The 17,069-nt window shown below is 34.7% G+C and overlaps 1 protein-coding gene across 1 annotated transcript in view; it reads left to right on the top strand.

Moving 5' to 3' along the window:
- Nucleotides 1-16,387, top strand: part of LOC132098082 (dedicator of cytokinesis protein 5-like) — a 61,466-nt gene extending 45,079 nt beyond the window's left edge. The window contains exons 43-51 of the mRNA XM_059504204.1: nt 1,168-1,254; nt 3,395-3,571; nt 3,799-3,882; nt 4,459-4,596; nt 5,517-5,662; nt 12,397-12,541; nt 12,714-12,864; nt 14,224-14,345; nt 14,496-16,387. Of these exons, the coding sequence (XP_059360187.1) occupies nt 1,168-1,254; nt 3,395-3,571; nt 3,799-3,882; nt 4,459-4,596; nt 5,517-5,662; nt 12,397-12,541; nt 12,714-12,864; nt 14,224-14,345; nt 14,496-14,597 (1,152 nt within the window). The 3' untranslated portion in view covers nt 14,598-16,387. The remainder of the gene's footprint in view (nt 1-1,167; nt 1,255-3,394; nt 3,572-3,798; nt 3,883-4,458; nt 4,597-5,516; nt 5,663-12,396; nt 12,542-12,713; nt 12,865-14,223; nt 14,346-14,495) is intronic.
- The last annotated feature ends 682 nt before the right edge of the window (nt 16,388-17,069 follow it).

The following is a 17,069-nucleotide window of genomic DNA, read 5'->3' on the forward strand; positions in this document are numbered from 1 at the left end:
AAGCACGTCTCAGTCGAAACTGTTAAAGGTATAGTTTACCAAAAAATGAAAATTTGATGTTTATCTGCTTGCCCCCAGGGCATCCAAGATGTAGGTGACTTTGTTTCTTCAGTAGAATACAAACAAAGATTTTTAACTCAAACTGTTGCAGTCTATCACTCTTATAATGTAAGTGGATGAGAATTACTGCTAAAACATAGAATACATCAATGTGTGAATCCGAGGTAAAAATCGATATAAATACTGTTCAGTTTCTTGCACAGACAGAACGTTTTGTGTCTTTAGACATTTTTCTTTATACACATGTATTGTCATGAGCCGCAGGGTTTCATTTGCTTTTGTTTGTGTACATTCTTTTTTTTTTTTTTAGTTTCATTGTATGCTTTAGCCATGATTCCCATCCAATAAATAAATGTAGCCTTGGTGAGCATAAGAGACTCCAACACCCCACCCCCCCGTCAAAAAAAGGGAAAAAAATGAAGGGGGGTGGGGGCCCTTGAAAATATTTTTCTCTACAAAAAGGGGGCCTGGCAGAAAAAGTTTAGGGAACCACTGGCCAACACACAATATTTAATTTAATTTAATTTAATTTAATTTAATTCATACAGGCCTACCTCATGTTGCATGTTTGCACTTAAAAAAATACTTTTCAGGTCTATGTCCAATCCCTCACTTTTTTTGTTATACAAGGTTAAAATATTTTGCCTGTAATTGTTTTTTTCCTCATATTGCAATATAATATCAATATCGCCTGGACAGTGTAAAATATCGTGATAATATTTCTACAGTGGTTTGGTTCCCACTGGGTGAAAAACTTAGGACTAGTTTAAAAAAGTAGGTTTTGGACATTCCTCAGTCTTGCATAAAAAAATGTATGTCGTTGAGAGAATCTGTTGAATTTTGAGTCCACAACGAAGGCTGTACAAACTAGGGCCAACAATTTCTGAAATTATCATTATTATTTTTTTGCGCTACGTTCTTGAACCCCTAACAGAAAGTGGATGCTCGAATGTTGAATGTTGTTGTCATTCTGAGAACCATTTCACTAGCTTTCTACACAAAAGCCTGTAATTCATCCCTATATAATAATTCATAAATGGAGATGATTAACCTTCAGATCTTGGAACCCCTCTGTATAAATGTGGCCCTCTGTCTTTGACCTCACAGACTATGTGGATCGAAAGGACCACCTACATTACGGCGTACCGCTTCCCAGGAATCCTTAAGTGGTTTGAAGTGAAATCCATGTCTGTGGTGAGTTACTAAAACTGTCTTTTTTTTGGATTTCAAATGTGGCTATAAACAAAAATATAGATTTTAAAGACAACATAATATCAAAATGAATCCTATTCACTTTTTTCACAAACATACCTTATTTTGCTCATTTCATTATTGTATGTCACGGTCAAATTTTTCATAAAATTGTAATTACTTTTTCTGCCTGTGCAATGATTTTTTTTTTGTGTGTTTTTTCTTTTTGTTTTACTATTGTTTTTTTTTTAAGGTATTACTTATTTTTTATTTATCCATTTTGTTAAAGAATCCCACACATCAAAACAAAATACAAAATAATTACATTATTTTATATCGTGTATACACACACACACACACACACACACACATACACGCATATATATATATATATATATATATATATATATATATATATATATATATATATATATATATATATATATATATATATATATTGCAGTATGTAATATTTAATTCGGCAAAATATTTAGCAAGGATGCATTTATTTAATCAAAAATAAAAAAACTATAATATTGTTAAATATTATTACCATTTAAAATGACTATTTTTGAATATATTTGAGAATGTATTGTATTTCTCTGATGCAAAGCTGAATTTTTAGCATCATTACTCCAGTCTTCGGTGTCATATGATGAACCTTGTTGCTTTATTTTTTGCATGGTGACTAGGTCCAAATATAATAATTTGTTTTTCTCATTTAACTGAAGAAAGTTAGTATTCATCCAGCATTTTACATCTTCTAGACATTCAAAGAGTGATTTAACACATGTATCATCTTCAGACTTTATAGGCAAATACATCTGGGTGTCGCAAGCATAAAAGGGGCATGATATACTATATTTCTTAAAAGTTAGACCAAGATAAAGGATATATAATGAAAATAACACTGGTCCCAAAATAGAACCTTGTGGGACCACATAGATAATAGAAACTACTGATGACGAAAGGTTTCCAATTTTGACAGAAAAGGGTTTATTTTGAAGATAAGAGACAAACCACCTTAGGCAGTTCCTTGGATGCCCAAATAACACTTAAAACGTTCAATTAGGATAATATGGTCATTCATATTAAATGCTGAGCTAAGATCAAGCAGAACTAAGGCAAGGTAAGGAAAAATGTATTTCTAAAACAGCAGCTGCTGACCAAAGTGCTGTACAGTAAGAGCATAATTTCACACAACAGATACCGACAGCATAAAATGTTCAAAGAATAAAATTCAATAAAACGTCAACAACAGTCCAATACAATTAAAAAATAAAATAGCAGCAAATTAAAAAGTAAAAAAAAAAGCTATGTCTTAAGATGAGATTTAAAACTTCCAATATCAGGAGATCCAATCATTCCATAATCTAGGGGCAGCGATTGAAAAGGCACGATCTTCTTTAATTTAAGACGAGATTGAGGCACAGAGAGTGTCATGGAACACCGTGATGCTCTAGAGCAATTTCTAGGTAAAAAGAGATCGTAAGATATTCTGGAGCTTGACCATGTAATCCTTTATAAACAAACAATAAGCACCTTAAATTTAATGCAAAATTTTACTGGCCACCAGTGTAGTGAGGCAAGAATCGGTGAAATATGGTCCTTCTTTCTCGTTCCAGTAAGGAACCTACATTCTGCATTCTGAACCAGTTGCAAACGAGATAAGATTTAGACACGCCAAGGTACAATGAGTTACAGTAATTAATCCTAGTAGTGACAAAAGCATGTTTCAAAAGGCAACGTTTCTAGCAGAACCAGTTTTTAAGAAAAGGTTATTGGCTACTCTAACGAGCCGATTCAAGTGTTTTCTAAAATTTGAGATAAGAATAGTAGCTTAGATATTGGCTGACAAATTATTTAGATTTGCAGGATCTAGACCAGGCTTTTTAAGAAGGGGCTGGACAACAACCACAGTTATTAGTCAGACTGCAGTTTATAATTGAAAGAATGCTTTGTACAATAGTCACTTTATGAGGAAGTAGCTTTTAAATTAGCAAAATTTTATGTTTTAATGTTACCTTTGATTAGTTAATATACATTTGCTTAATAAAAATATTAAATTATTTTCAAAAACAGGTAGTCTACAATCAGATTTTATAATAATAATAATGAGTCTAATGTTGTCAATCATTTGTAGGAAGAGATCAGCCCTTTGGACAATGCCATAGAAACCATGGAGCTGGCCAATGAGAAGCTGAGTAATCTGGTGCAGCAGCAGGCATGTGACCGTTCTCTTCCTGTGCACCCCCTCTCCATGATGCTCAATGGAATCGTGGACCCAGCTGTCATGGGTGGCTTTTCCAACTATGAGAAGGTTAGTCTTTCTCCTCTTCTGTTGCTTCTATTCATTTGTAACCAAAAGAAATCAAGCCCAAATCATGCTATCCACCTGATAATACTAGCTGAATCAGACAGATGTGCTCCACAGTTGCTCTGTACCTTTTCTCCAGGTCAGATATGAAAAATTGATGTGTGCCTCGAGGCTTTAGGTTTGCTGGAGCACTGGCTGATATTAATTGAAATTTTTGTTTTGCCCCTCAGGCGTTTTTTACAGAGGCCTACATGAAGAAGAACCCTGACCACCTGGAACGCATTGAAGTCTTAAAACACCTGATCGCATTGCAGGTGACACTTCTGCAGATCTGTATTGTGTTTAAAGCTTTACACAATGCACAATACAGTATATACACAGAGGTGTGGCTGTGTGTATCAAAATAGATTAGTGAAAAATGGCTTATACACTCCTGTTCAAATGTTTGTGGTCCGTAAGATTTTTTAAATGTTTTTGAAACAAGTCTCTTAAGCTCACCATATTTCATAAAAAATACAGTTAAATCAGTAATATTGGGAAGTTTTATTGCAGGTTGAAAGATATTTTTGATTTTATTTAAATATATTGTAAAGTGTCATTTATTCCTGTGATGGGAAGCTGAATCTTCAGCATCACTACTCCAAGTCTTCAGTGTTCGATTCTTTAGAAATCATTGTAATATGCTGATATGCTGCTCAAGAAACATTTTTTATTTTCATCAGTGTTAAAAACAGTTGTGTTGCTTAATATTTTTGTAGAACGTGTATTTATTTAAAATGGAATTTTTTTGTCATATTTAAATCAGCTACTGTAAAAGCATCAAAGTCTTAAATTCAGTTGAGTGTTACATTTTTCATTTTCAAAGTGCTTTAATGTCGGTTTCCATTCAGATCCCACTGCTTGATGAAGGGATCCGGATCCATGGAGAGAAATCCACGGAGCAGCTCAAACCCCTTCACAACAGAATTGTCACCTGCTTCCAGGACCTGCGTGCTAAAGTGGAGAGACTCTATGGTGTCATTACTCTAGTGAGTCTGACGGATTCGACTCTAAAGAAAGGATTTGTGAGAGACTGAGGTTTTGTAGTTTCTGGGAGGAAATGTTTCAGATCTGAGGAAGTGATTCATATGAGATATTGTCTAACAATTTCTTTGAAGAAGTTTTGAAATCAGCTAAAACAACACAAGATTCAGTTTCGTGAGACTGTAGACTGCATGAGGGAGGACAGATCTGCTTTGATGAAGTGACAGTTGTCTGTGTGTGTCAGATTTTTGCTATATTTGCAGGTATATTTGGTCCCCACAAACGTAGTAAACCTACACTTTTAAGCCTCTTCATTAAGATGTTTTTCTTTGCGTATGCCACAAGTTTGGGTGACAAAAGGAAAATATCTTAAAGGTTAAGTTTGTCATTGTTTTGATGTTAAAATACTTTCTCCCATCCCAGGCTATATGTAGAGACAGCTGCAAGCAGTACTTATTAGATGACACACAACACAACCCTTACTTTTTACCTAAAATGCTATCATGAATTAATATTAAAATCAGATTTGTTTTGCTGAAGCATGCTACAGTATGCTTTACTTGGAAATTTATACTCTAAGTAAAAACATTCCACATACTTGCACTATAGTTCAAAAGGTTAAAGTTAAGATTTTTTACATTTTTCTAATTTTCTTATGCTCACTTCATTAACTCTCTTCACTGATTTGTGACTTCATTTATGTAATTAAAAATTGTCTTCCATTGTAATGTATTTTAAAATGTAATTTATTCCTATGATGCAAAGCTGAATTTTCACACAATCCTTCAGAGATCATTCTAAAATGCTGATTTGCTGCATTTCTATTTCTAAATACTGGCAAATTCACATTTATGTGTTCAAAGATAGATTTTAGGTTTGAGTTGAACTACACTATAAGTCAGTGTTTGTGCTTGTGTTTTTCCAGCCCTGCTCTCTGACAGAGAAGAAGAAGAGTCGCGTGGGGTCGATGGTGATGCCGTACATCATGTCCTCCACGCTCAGAAGGATGTCCACCATCTCAAACGCCTCGGGCTCCTCTGATGGAAACTCCTCCAGACCTGCTTTCCAGGAGTCAGTATTCACTGCATCCTGTTTTCTAATTTCTAGAAATAAACTCCTTTCTTTTCAGCTCTGCAGTGAAGGCTAATTTGGTGCAGTACAGAGTTCCCGTGGTCATGGAAAGGTCACGGAATGATTCAGTTTCCCATGTAATTACACTTTCTGCCAGTGGACATACATGAAATTAATCCGTTTAACCTCTGTGTTTAATTGGCTCTTGTAGATGTTGGATAAGTGGATTCTTGTTAAACAAGTCTTTAATTACCATTAACTCCCCAATAATTAAGATAAAAAAAGTGAATGACAATCTTAACCAGTTTTCACTGATCAGCCTGTTTTCCCTTGAGTATATGCAGATGAAATGATCTCAAATTAGTCATTCGTAACTGGTCAGAAAACTTGCCTTTTATTTATTTATTTATTTTATTTTATTTTTTGCTGCAGTTATTATTGTGATTGAATGATGCCTAGTGGGGAAAAACATAGGAACATGCATTTTCCATTTCTCGCATTGCATCGTTTGACGTCATTCTAGTATGTGCTTTGATTACTGAGGAAATATTCTTGGTATTTAATTTTTAATTTAACATGACTAAATTCTTAATTCTTAATTAAGCCATGATGTAGTTTATGACATTTTCCCTTCTGAAAGGAAAATTTGGAATATTATGAGATAAAAATTAAGAGAAGTAAAATAAAAAAAGAGCACATTCAAATTCAGCTTACACTGACCAAAGTGCTGTACAGAACAATCATAAAGTACAGTTTACAGGACAGATACTGATTACAGCCTCATTTCAATTATATACGTTTATAACAACATAATATAATTATATACCCCCCCCCCCCCAAAAAAAGTATAGGAACAGTGAGGCCAATTCCTTAATTTCTGCTGTAGATTGAAAATATTTGGGTTTGACATCAAAAGATGAAATTGAGACGGGAGAGCAACATTTCAGCTTTTATTTCCAGGTATTCACATCTGGCTCTGATAAACACAACCTTTTGTTTTGAACCCACACATTACTCATGTGACCATTAGTATTGTAACAGGTTGCCTTAAACTAGATTAAAGTGAAGAAGACTTAATATTTAGTTGCAAATGCTTTGCTTGTAATAACTGCATCAAGCCTGTGACCCACTGACATCACCAAACTTTTGCATTCTTCTTTTGTGATGCTTTTCCAGGCTTTCCATGCTTTCACCGCAGCCTCTTTCAGTTTTGGGGGGGTTACTCCCTTAAGTCTCTTCTTTAGCAGATAAAATGCATGCTTTATAAGTTTAAGTCTGGAGATTGACTTGGGCAGTCTAAAACCTTCCACTTCTAGCCCCTGATGAACTCCTTTGTTGCCTTGGCAATATGTTTTGGGTCATGATGAAGGATCTCCCAATCAGTTTGGTTGCACCTTTCTGTAAATTGGCAGACAAAATGTTTCTGTAGACTTCGGAGTTCATTTTGCTGCTGCCGTCATATGTTACATAATCAATTAGGATTAATGCGCCTGTCCCAGAAGCAGCGATGCAAGCCCAAGACATGACATTACCTCCACTTTATTTCAGTTGAGCTTGAATATTTGGAATCGTGAAGCAGATCCAATTTTTTTTTTCTCCAAACTTTAGCCTTTCCGTTACTTTGGTAAAGGTTAGTCTTTGTCTCATCAGTGCATAAAACTTTGTCCAGAATTTTTAAGGGTCGTCTCCTATTCTTCTTGTTAATGATTGGTTTGCATCTACTGGTGTAACTCTGTACTTTTGTTCATGAAGTCTTCTGTGAACAGTAGATTGTGATATCTTCACTCCTGGCCTCTGGAGGTTGTTGCTGATGTCACTAACAGTCGTTTTAGGGTCTTTCTTTACAGTTGTCACAATGTTTCTGTCGTCGACTGCTGATATTTTTCTTGGTCTTCCTGTTTGAGGTCTGTTACTTACTTAGTACACCAGTGGTTTCTTTCTTCCTCAGGACATTCCAAATGGTTGTACTGGCCAGTGTCCAATGGCTCTGATTGATTCATAAATATACATATGTGTGTCTATGTATGTATATAGATATATATGTATGCATGTATGTAGAATTGTACTCACACTAGGCAATCTTAAACTGTGCCTGAGCATGTTGGACCCCCAAAGCCCAGTTCGTTTGACTATAGTGTGATTGCTCCATGAGCGGTTTGTTTAGCCATCCCTGGCTCAGTTGGAAAAGGTGGACCAGAGCAAGGTTCGTTTGGGCTGGGGTGCGATACGCATGTTGTGTGAGCAAAGGGCTAACCGTGACAGAGCGCGGAACTTCTACAACGTACAGCCAGGGCCACTGCTGGCCAAATGGTTGCCCTAAGCGGAATTGTATTGTTGTGCCCCCCTTTGTCAAATATTATGTGTTCAAATATTTATGTATTAAGTACAAAAAAAAAAACACTTATAGGGGTCAAGTACCATAGGGGTATAACTATAGGGGTGAAAAATACAACTTTAATAAAATATTAAAGTAAATAAATAAATTGTAATTTAATTATATTATTTACAAGATACAATTGTAGCTTTAGGAGGTTACCTATGGCCACGATTTTATTAATACAGTTGCCTGATTTATTTATTGTCTCAATCATTCAGAATTCATGCAAAAGAAAATTAAGCAGTTTTACTACGATAAAACCATGGTTGGTTTTTGCAAGGGTTGTGATGTCCAAATTTTTTTGTTGAAGAAATTATAGAGGCTGTAGCATTTCTATTGCTAAAGGTGGCAAAAAAATTGAAGATTAGATTGATATTTAAATTAGCCTGGTCAGTATTAAACAAGGATTTGATCATTTGTAATAATATGTAATTGTTTATTTTGTACTACATTATGTATTTTAACAGTTATTCAGTGAAACCATATAATTATTAATTAACCAAATATCAGAATCAGAAAGAGCTTTGTTGGCAAGTATGCTTGCGCATACAAGGAATTTGTTTTCGTGTCACAAGCTTCCAATACACAGAGAGAACAATACACAGACATTAAAAATAAGATGAGAATAAAAAATACACATATGTAAATTTAATTAGACAGAAATAAACGAAAAATAAATTAAATTGTATGTGCAATTGTGCTATAGATGATAGAATAAGAATAGAATCGAGATAGATGCAGGGATGTACGAGGATGTAGGTGGTAACAAATAACTATAAGTTTATTGCATCTTTATTGCACAATGGGGGCAACATTTACAGTAACAGGTAGATTGCCTGGGGGAAGAAACTGTTCATGTACCTGAGCCCTTTTCCTTATGTATACAGTTCTTGAAGGGTGGACAGGGGAGCACCAATAATCCTCTCGGCAGTCCGAGCCATTCTCTGTAGTCTTCTGGTGTCTGATTTTATAGCTGAGCCAAGCTAGATAGTTATTGATGTGCACAGAACAGACTTGATGATGGCTGAGTAGTTTTAGCAGCTCCTGTGGCAGGTTTAACCATGATCCATGGTCATCTCCACTGTTTTGAGCATGTTGAGCTCCAGGTTTTTAAGAATGCACCAGTCGGCCAGGTGCTAAACATCTTGTCTGTAAGCAGATTCATCACTGTCCTGTATGAGACCGATAAGTTTGGTGTCATCTGCAAACTTCAGGAGTTTGACAGAGGGGTTTTTAGAGGGGCAGTCGTTGGTGTACAGGGAGAAGAGCAGTGGGGAGAGTACGCAACCTTGATGGGCACCAGTGTTGGTTATAATTTTTGTGCAATTACTTGCCTGTCAGTTGAGTTTGTGGCAAAACCTTCTGCAGTGTTTACATTTGTTTATTACTGCATAAAATGTAAAATAGATGTTTAATTTTGTAAAGTTCATAAAATTTATTTTAAAATGCACCTTTCATCGTTGAGAATTTCTTAAAAACATCTAAAAATCTTTTCTCGTTCTCATGAAACCAGTCTCGTGTATATATATATATATATATATATATATATATATATATATATCAGCACCCGACCGACATTTTCAACTAACCCGGCCGCAACTCGGACCGCAAAAAAGAAAATATTGTACCCGACCCGCTTCCTGACCCGCATTTTTTTTTAAAGTAGTAAATGCGTCGCCCCTTTATATTAATTGAATTACTTAAATAGGCTATAGCATACAGGATAATAAGCGTTATGACCGCACACATAAGGCTTGCCACAAAGAACCGGTTAAAGTAATGATTATAAATGTGTCTCAATAAGCAAGGAGACATTTAATTGTTTAGTAATAAACTGGTGTTTTCTGTGTCGCTGCTAAGATGAAGTTGTCGAAGCGGACTCTCCATGAACGCCAGAGAGAAATGCACATTTCATATGGATTACGTAATCAGAGAGTAGCCTATTTATTTTGGTTTGAATATTTTCGTTTAAAAGTAGACATTTCAAGCTTTCTGTAATATATTGCCTATATTTCTTTTTAAAACCACCGACTAAAAGATTAAGACACTAGCTGGCCCAAAATATCACCCAAAGTTTCTACAGCTTTTTTCTTAGCTATTTCAGAATCTGGAAAAATGACTGGGGCTAACTTGTTACTGCAGTCGGTAGAGCGATATGAATGTGTGTGATGTACGGCATGATAAATGCTCGTCACTTCTGCTGCCCAAACTTTGTCAGCCTGTGGGTCATTTGGTTTATTGAGAAACGATTGCACTGATTTGCATGTTTCTTGATGATGTGCTTTTTTCTGTGGTACTCACATGCACCTTGTCCCACAGAAGAACTGCTTTTGTATAAAATGCAATGTTGCGGTCCATTCGCTATTAAAAGTGCATCTTCTCTTTTTCGTGGCAATGGCTGCTTGAACAGCGCGCGCGCTCTCCAATGTGAGATTGTTGAGGAGGCGTTCGTGCACCAGTCAACAGTTTGATTGACGTACTACTCAGCCTATCGCCTAACGCTTTTATTGCTCTCCTCTGAACTATTGGACATAAGTTAACAGTACGCCTATGGACGTATCCGTGTATTTATTAGGCAGGGTCGAATGAAAAAGCGGGACAAATGCTCAATTTGCGTGAGGCAGGACAAAGGGTAAAATTGCTGTACAGTACAACGTAAAGCGGGACAGGTGGTCACTCTATATGCGCCAGTTATTCAGCCAATAAAGTTTAGGCCTATGTATTTCAAAATCGTGTCTAGTACTATATAAATTACAAAGGTTTAATTGGCATCTTTATTTTAAACGACCCAGACGACCGACCGCAACCCGAATATCATTACAAATATTTTTGGATGACTCGTAACCGCGGGTAACCGTGGGTGACTGCAGGCACTCGCTCATTTTGGATCAACCCGCGCATCACTGGTATATATGTATATGTATATATGTATATATATTTGTATGTATGTATGTATGTATGTATGTATATATATATATATATATATATATATATATACATTATCTTATATATCTTTATTTGACCCTCTAACTTTAACACTCACTATTCTAATTCTATTCTTTAAAAAAAATCTAACTACCTTTCTAATCTTTTTATATTCTATTTTTTTTCATTAATTATGCAATTGTATGTGTGTGTCTGTATGTGTAAAGACCTCTAACACTAGCTTACTCTTTTCTTTTTTTATTCTATCTGTTTTCTTTCTATTATATTATTTAAAATCCCATGCTAGGTGTACTGTGTTAACCTAACTGAGACTTGTTAGCACTTATATATCATTGCTCTTTTTGGTTTTGATTGCTTCCACTGTCCTCATCTGTAAGTCGCTTTGGATAAAAGCGTCTGCTAAATGAATAAATGTAAAAAAAAAAAAAAAAAAAAAAAAAAAAAAAATATATATATATATATATATATATATATATATATATATATATATATATATATATATATATATATATATATATATATATATATATATATATATATATATATATATATATATATATTATGTGTGTAATTTTTTGTTTTTTTTTTACATTTAGCCAAAGTTTTTGTCAGTCAAATATTGGTTATCAAAAATTAACAACATAATTCAAAAATGTAAAATGAAGTACGTTGTGATGTTTTATAAAGCAACCAGTGCTAAAATATGGTGCTCATAATTGGAGAGTTTTAGAATAAACTTCATTTAAATAAGACTTGTTCATGTCCTTGAGAAGAGTTTAGAAAATCTTATTGTTTCTTTCTTTGCATTCAGGATTCAGTTGAAAGCAATAGCAACAATGGTTTATGCTTTTTTTTAAATGTTTTTTTTTCTAGTCAGAAGCAGGAGTATTTAGTGCATTTCTCTTTTTCCAATTATGTTTGAAAAACCTCTTTTGTTCACTGACCTTCCTTTTATATCAGTGCATCTTATGTTGACATTTACATTTCTTCTTTTACCAGATGTGTTCTTGTGAAATGCCAATCAAATATGTATGTCATATAAATAAGTAGCAATTACCAAGTCAGACAGCTGGGAGAATAAGACAGATCTCAGAAGAATCTCTCAAACATAATTGCATATATATTAAAGTTTTATATGTGGTTGCTATTTGGAGGTTTCCACTTCTGCATCATTCAGCCCACAGGTGGCTTACTTATAGTCTCGTCACATTAAACTGAGATAGGAAAAAATATTTTAAGATTAAAAAAAATAAGCACCTCACCTTAAAGCAAATGTGTTGCCAGAGCAGATTACTAAACTAATACACAATCAGAATGTTGTCTTACAAATGTGTAATACATGGACGACATGCTCAGAGGATTTGTATAGGTGTGCAAAAGGGTTTCATCTGATTGTCTCTTTTTCTCTCAGTTCGCTGCTCTCCCGCTTGAGCGACAGCAGGGTTTCGGATCTGTCTCGCTCGGAGGAAGATAATCGGATAAGTAAGAAGAACAGGAAAGAATGGAGCATGAGCAAGTCTCAGGTCTTACCGGGGCGACGTGCTGACACCGACGAGGTGCCTTTTGTATTTATTTCCTCTGTTCATGACTGTCAGTGAGTTCTGTTTGGTGTTGATTTGTGTCATTTCATAGTGAAATCGAAGGATTGAGTGGAATAAATCGTAGCAAAGACTAATTTAATAATTGGAGTTATGATTCATTTTATATGCTGTGTTTGTGTGGTGGCAGATTCCTCCAGAGAAGCAGCCGAGGCCTAAAAGTCTGACGCTAGGAGACCGGAGACCCACGCTATCACTGTTTCATGGAGAATCATCCAATTTGAGTTTACAGAACCCTCTCAGCCCTCTGCCTGCCTCACCACACACACCACGCAGCTCCAGTGAGTGCACAACCACACATCCGACACGGACCGACATGATTGGTTTTTTTCTTGGTCTTCCTTTGCCATGGTGCATGAATATGGTAATGCTACAGTGATGGCTGCAGTCCTTATTCTCTAAAATAAATAGTTTTCAATATATGTTGCCATTCAAATAGTTTGGGGTCGATTTTTGAAAGAAGTCTCTTATGCTCACCTAGGCTGCATTTATTTGATCCAAAATACAGTGAAAATTGTACAATTGTGAAGAATTACTATTATTATTTATACATATATATATATATATATATATGCTAATAATATATATTCTAATAATATATTTTCTTTACTATCACTTTTTATCAATTTAACACATCCTTGCTGAAAAAAAGTATTGATTTTATTTAAAAAGAAGAAAGAAAAAAAACATTACTGACCCCAAATTACTGACCAGTAGTGTATATTGTTATTACAAAATATTTATATTTTAAAAACATAGCTTCTTTTTTTTTTTTACTTTTTATTCATCAAAGTATCCTAAAAAAGTATCACATGTTCTGAAAAAATATTAAGCAGCAGAACTGTTTCCAACTTTGATAATGAATCATCATATTAGAATGATTTCTAAAGGATCATGTGATAATGATCCTAAAGATTCAGCTTTGCATCACAGAAATAAATGATCATTTAAAGTATAATACATTTAAAAACAATTATTTTAAATTGTAATAATATATCACAATATTACATTTTTTTTCTGTATTTTTGATCAAATAAATGCAGGCTTGATGAGCAGAAGAAACTTCTTTCAAAAACATTAAAAATAGTAATGTTTCCAAACTATTGGTCTGTACTGTGTATATGTATATCATTTTGAATCCATTGCTAGTAAAGCTGCAGTCTGTAACTTTTTTTTGGGTAAAAAATGATCCGAAACCAATATTTGAGCAAGTATAATCAGCCAGTGTTCAAAACTATCGCCTTACTTTAGCCTGATTCACAGCGGTCAGTTTATAATAATTCATGTTTTCTAATTTGAGCGGTACTTGTAGCAATTCACAGGAAATTTGAACATGCAGCTGCGTTATTACGTCACATCTGTAAACAAAAAGAAGTTTTCCCGGCTAGTAGGGTATATGACTTGTGAGGATCCTGCAGGTGGCGGATAGTTTATAGCCTTTTCTCAAAGCAGCTGGAGTAATTAAATTCATCATTTTGATTTCAGATTCTAATCCAGAACGGCTTATGTGTTTATGAAACACGTGACTAAAAATACAATTATATTTGAGTTTTAAATGTGCATTTGATTACAGATAGCTAACATTATGCCTCATCATATCTGTATAAACATTATTAAACCTCATATTGATCGTCCTGTAGGTTACACGTGTCTCCCGAGCGAAAGTGACTTCAACACACTGGACATCACGAGCACCCCTCCACCAATGCCACCCAAAAAACACCCTCATGAGAGCGAGAGCATCTATAACTTCACCTCCGACGTAAGACACAGCAAACACAGTCTGCACTAAGAAAACAGTTCCAATAGTAGCAGTGCATTTACACTTTCCTTTGTACTTTCATCTGTATTTTGATCTAAACAAATATCTTTAGGAAGCTAAAATGTTTTTCCTCTTTTATTTAACTTGTAGTTTACGCCTCCTTTACCGATGAAAGTTGAAAACAAGCCTCCACCACCACCACCCAAAACACGCAAGTCCATGATTCCCACCTATGAGAACAATCCGCAATGAAGACTCTCCGGTTCCCCTGAATCCAGAAGCGGACGTCTGTGGTACCATGTATCAGATGTGAAATACACTTCTGAACGGTACTTGTTCCTCTTTTAAAAATTCAGAGTGGAGAGATTATTTGTCATGGTTATCTGGGATTTCTGATTGAACCTGTTTATAATTCATTTTTGGTAGCAAACAATATAATTTTTTTTTATTTGGAAATGGACCTCTAGTGTGTATTTATTCAGAACTGCTGGGCAGGAACGTGACCAAAGGTATGTTTGTTTGGTTTGTTGAATGTTAAAATCAGCCTCACATCCACTGGATTACAGCAGTTTATCTCAACCTGCATCTGTGCCTTATAAATAGCAATATTTAAAGCTAATGAAGTTCTGTGCACATATTCACTTTGCACAATTCTCATAATTGTCAAGTTGCACGTTCATGCAATTAAAACGTTTGTAGTTGAACTACACAGCACACTTTGCATTACTTTTCCCCTTAAGCAAGAAAAGACTCTTGATGCGGTTGTTTTGTTCCACTCTAGAGAGCTACATTCGTATAAAAAGTTCCAAACATTTAAAAAGCTTGTGAACCAAATTTAATTGGAGAGAGATGCAGTATAAAAATGCAAGCTTTATGAAATGATTTAAAATGCCTAGGATTATTTTTGTCATGATAGCAAAAAAACTGATCAGTTGTGCTTGAATTCTATAATGGTGCATATTGTGTCAACACTTAAAGGAATAGTTGGCTCCGTAATGAAAATTTGCTGAAAATATACTCTCATTCAGATTATCCACATTGTAGATGAGTTTGTTTCTTCATCAGAACAGATTTAGAGAAATGTAACCCTGCATCACTTGCTCACCAATGGATGCTCTGCAGTGAATGGGTGCCGTCAGAATGAGAGTCCAAACAGCTGATAAAAACATCACAGTATTCCATAAAAATAATCCACAGTACTCCAGTTCATCAATTAACTCATTACAAATAAAACAAATACATCAAGATATTTTTCCTCCAGTGAAAAAGTCCGTGCCCTGTTGACTTTTCACATCAAAATCCACCCACATATTTGTTTAAAACTATTATAGACTGTATCAACATCCTTGATCTGTGCATATTTCTCTCCTGACTTGGCTAGATTACTTTTTCACTGGAGAAAGCGATATTATGGACTATGGAGTTTTAGACGGAAGCTTTAAGTTAAAAATGTGTTTCTTACAAACACAAAGATTTTCACTTCACAGGATGTTAACTGATGGACTGAAGGGGTGTGGATTATTGTGATGTTTTTATCAGCTGTTTGGACTCTCATTCTGATGGCACCCATTCACTGCAGAGCATCCATTGGTGAGCAAGTGATGCAATGCTACATTTCTCCAAATCTGTTCCCATGAAGAAACAAACTCTTGGATTACCTGAAGGTTAGCACAGTTTTATCTTTTATTCCTTTAAATCTCACCTAGGTACAGTGTGGTACTTTATCGATTGGTAAATTTAGTTTAGTGAAAAATTCTAGGAAGGTTTTAGGGCTTGCTTGTTAATTTACCTCAAGTCAAAATATCACATTTTAGTAGTACATGCACTGTATTTGTATTTGTACACTGTATTTTTTTGCTCATGATGTTTTTTTTTTGTGATTCAAAATTCTTCTTCATTCATCATGATAGAATGCAACTGCAACTTTGGATGTTTTAATTTATTCATTGACATATTGTTGAATGACACTCCAGTTATTACACAAAGACATCAGAATAGTGGGATCAATCTTAAAAGTTCATTGGATGAAAACTACACTGGGTCTGTCATAAAGATTGCATAGTTTTGTACCTAAAAGATTTGTGTTTTGCAAATATGGTAATATTTAATTGATGTGCACGTGGGAAATTATTTTTCTGCATGAAATATTGTACGTTCTGTATTAAATCGCACAATTATCAGAACAAATGTGATAGAAATTTCACAGAAGTCCAGGGAAAACCAAAACAATGTTTTTTTTTTAAAGGGACTGTAAGTGTAAATATAAAATGTTTCTTTACATACATCAATATTTAAACTTGAAAATGTAATTTAAGATATGAATGAATTAAATCATTTTTTTCTGAACAAATTCTGAACAAAAACCAAGGGTATTCTGGCCCATGTGAATCATTTCAACATCCAAACACTTTTTTTATAGTAAATGCATGTTTTTAAAGTAATTATTTGTGTTTTTCAGTCAAAGTGGATTGTTTTTGCCACCTATAGGCAGAAACCCATGAAAACCAATAGAGAACAACGAATCCTAACTGTTATTTGAGATTTTTGCACTCCAGTTTGAATAAAAGTGCCAAAAGAAATCTTGCCGTTTCAGAGTTAAGTCAAATTACCTTTGTGTAGCCTAAATAAATCATTTCTTTTTAGACCTGACGTATTGAGATTGAGATTGAGATTTGATGCCACTTACTCTATTCAAATGTCATAAATTGCAGGTGGAATCAAATT

This window comes from Carassius carassius, chromosome 21, assembly GCF_963082965.1.
Source record: "Carassius carassius chromosome 21, fCarCar2.1, whole genome shotgun sequence".
Taxonomy (NCBI): Eukaryota; Metazoa; Chordata; class Actinopteri; order Cypriniformes; family Cyprinidae; genus Carassius; species Carassius carassius.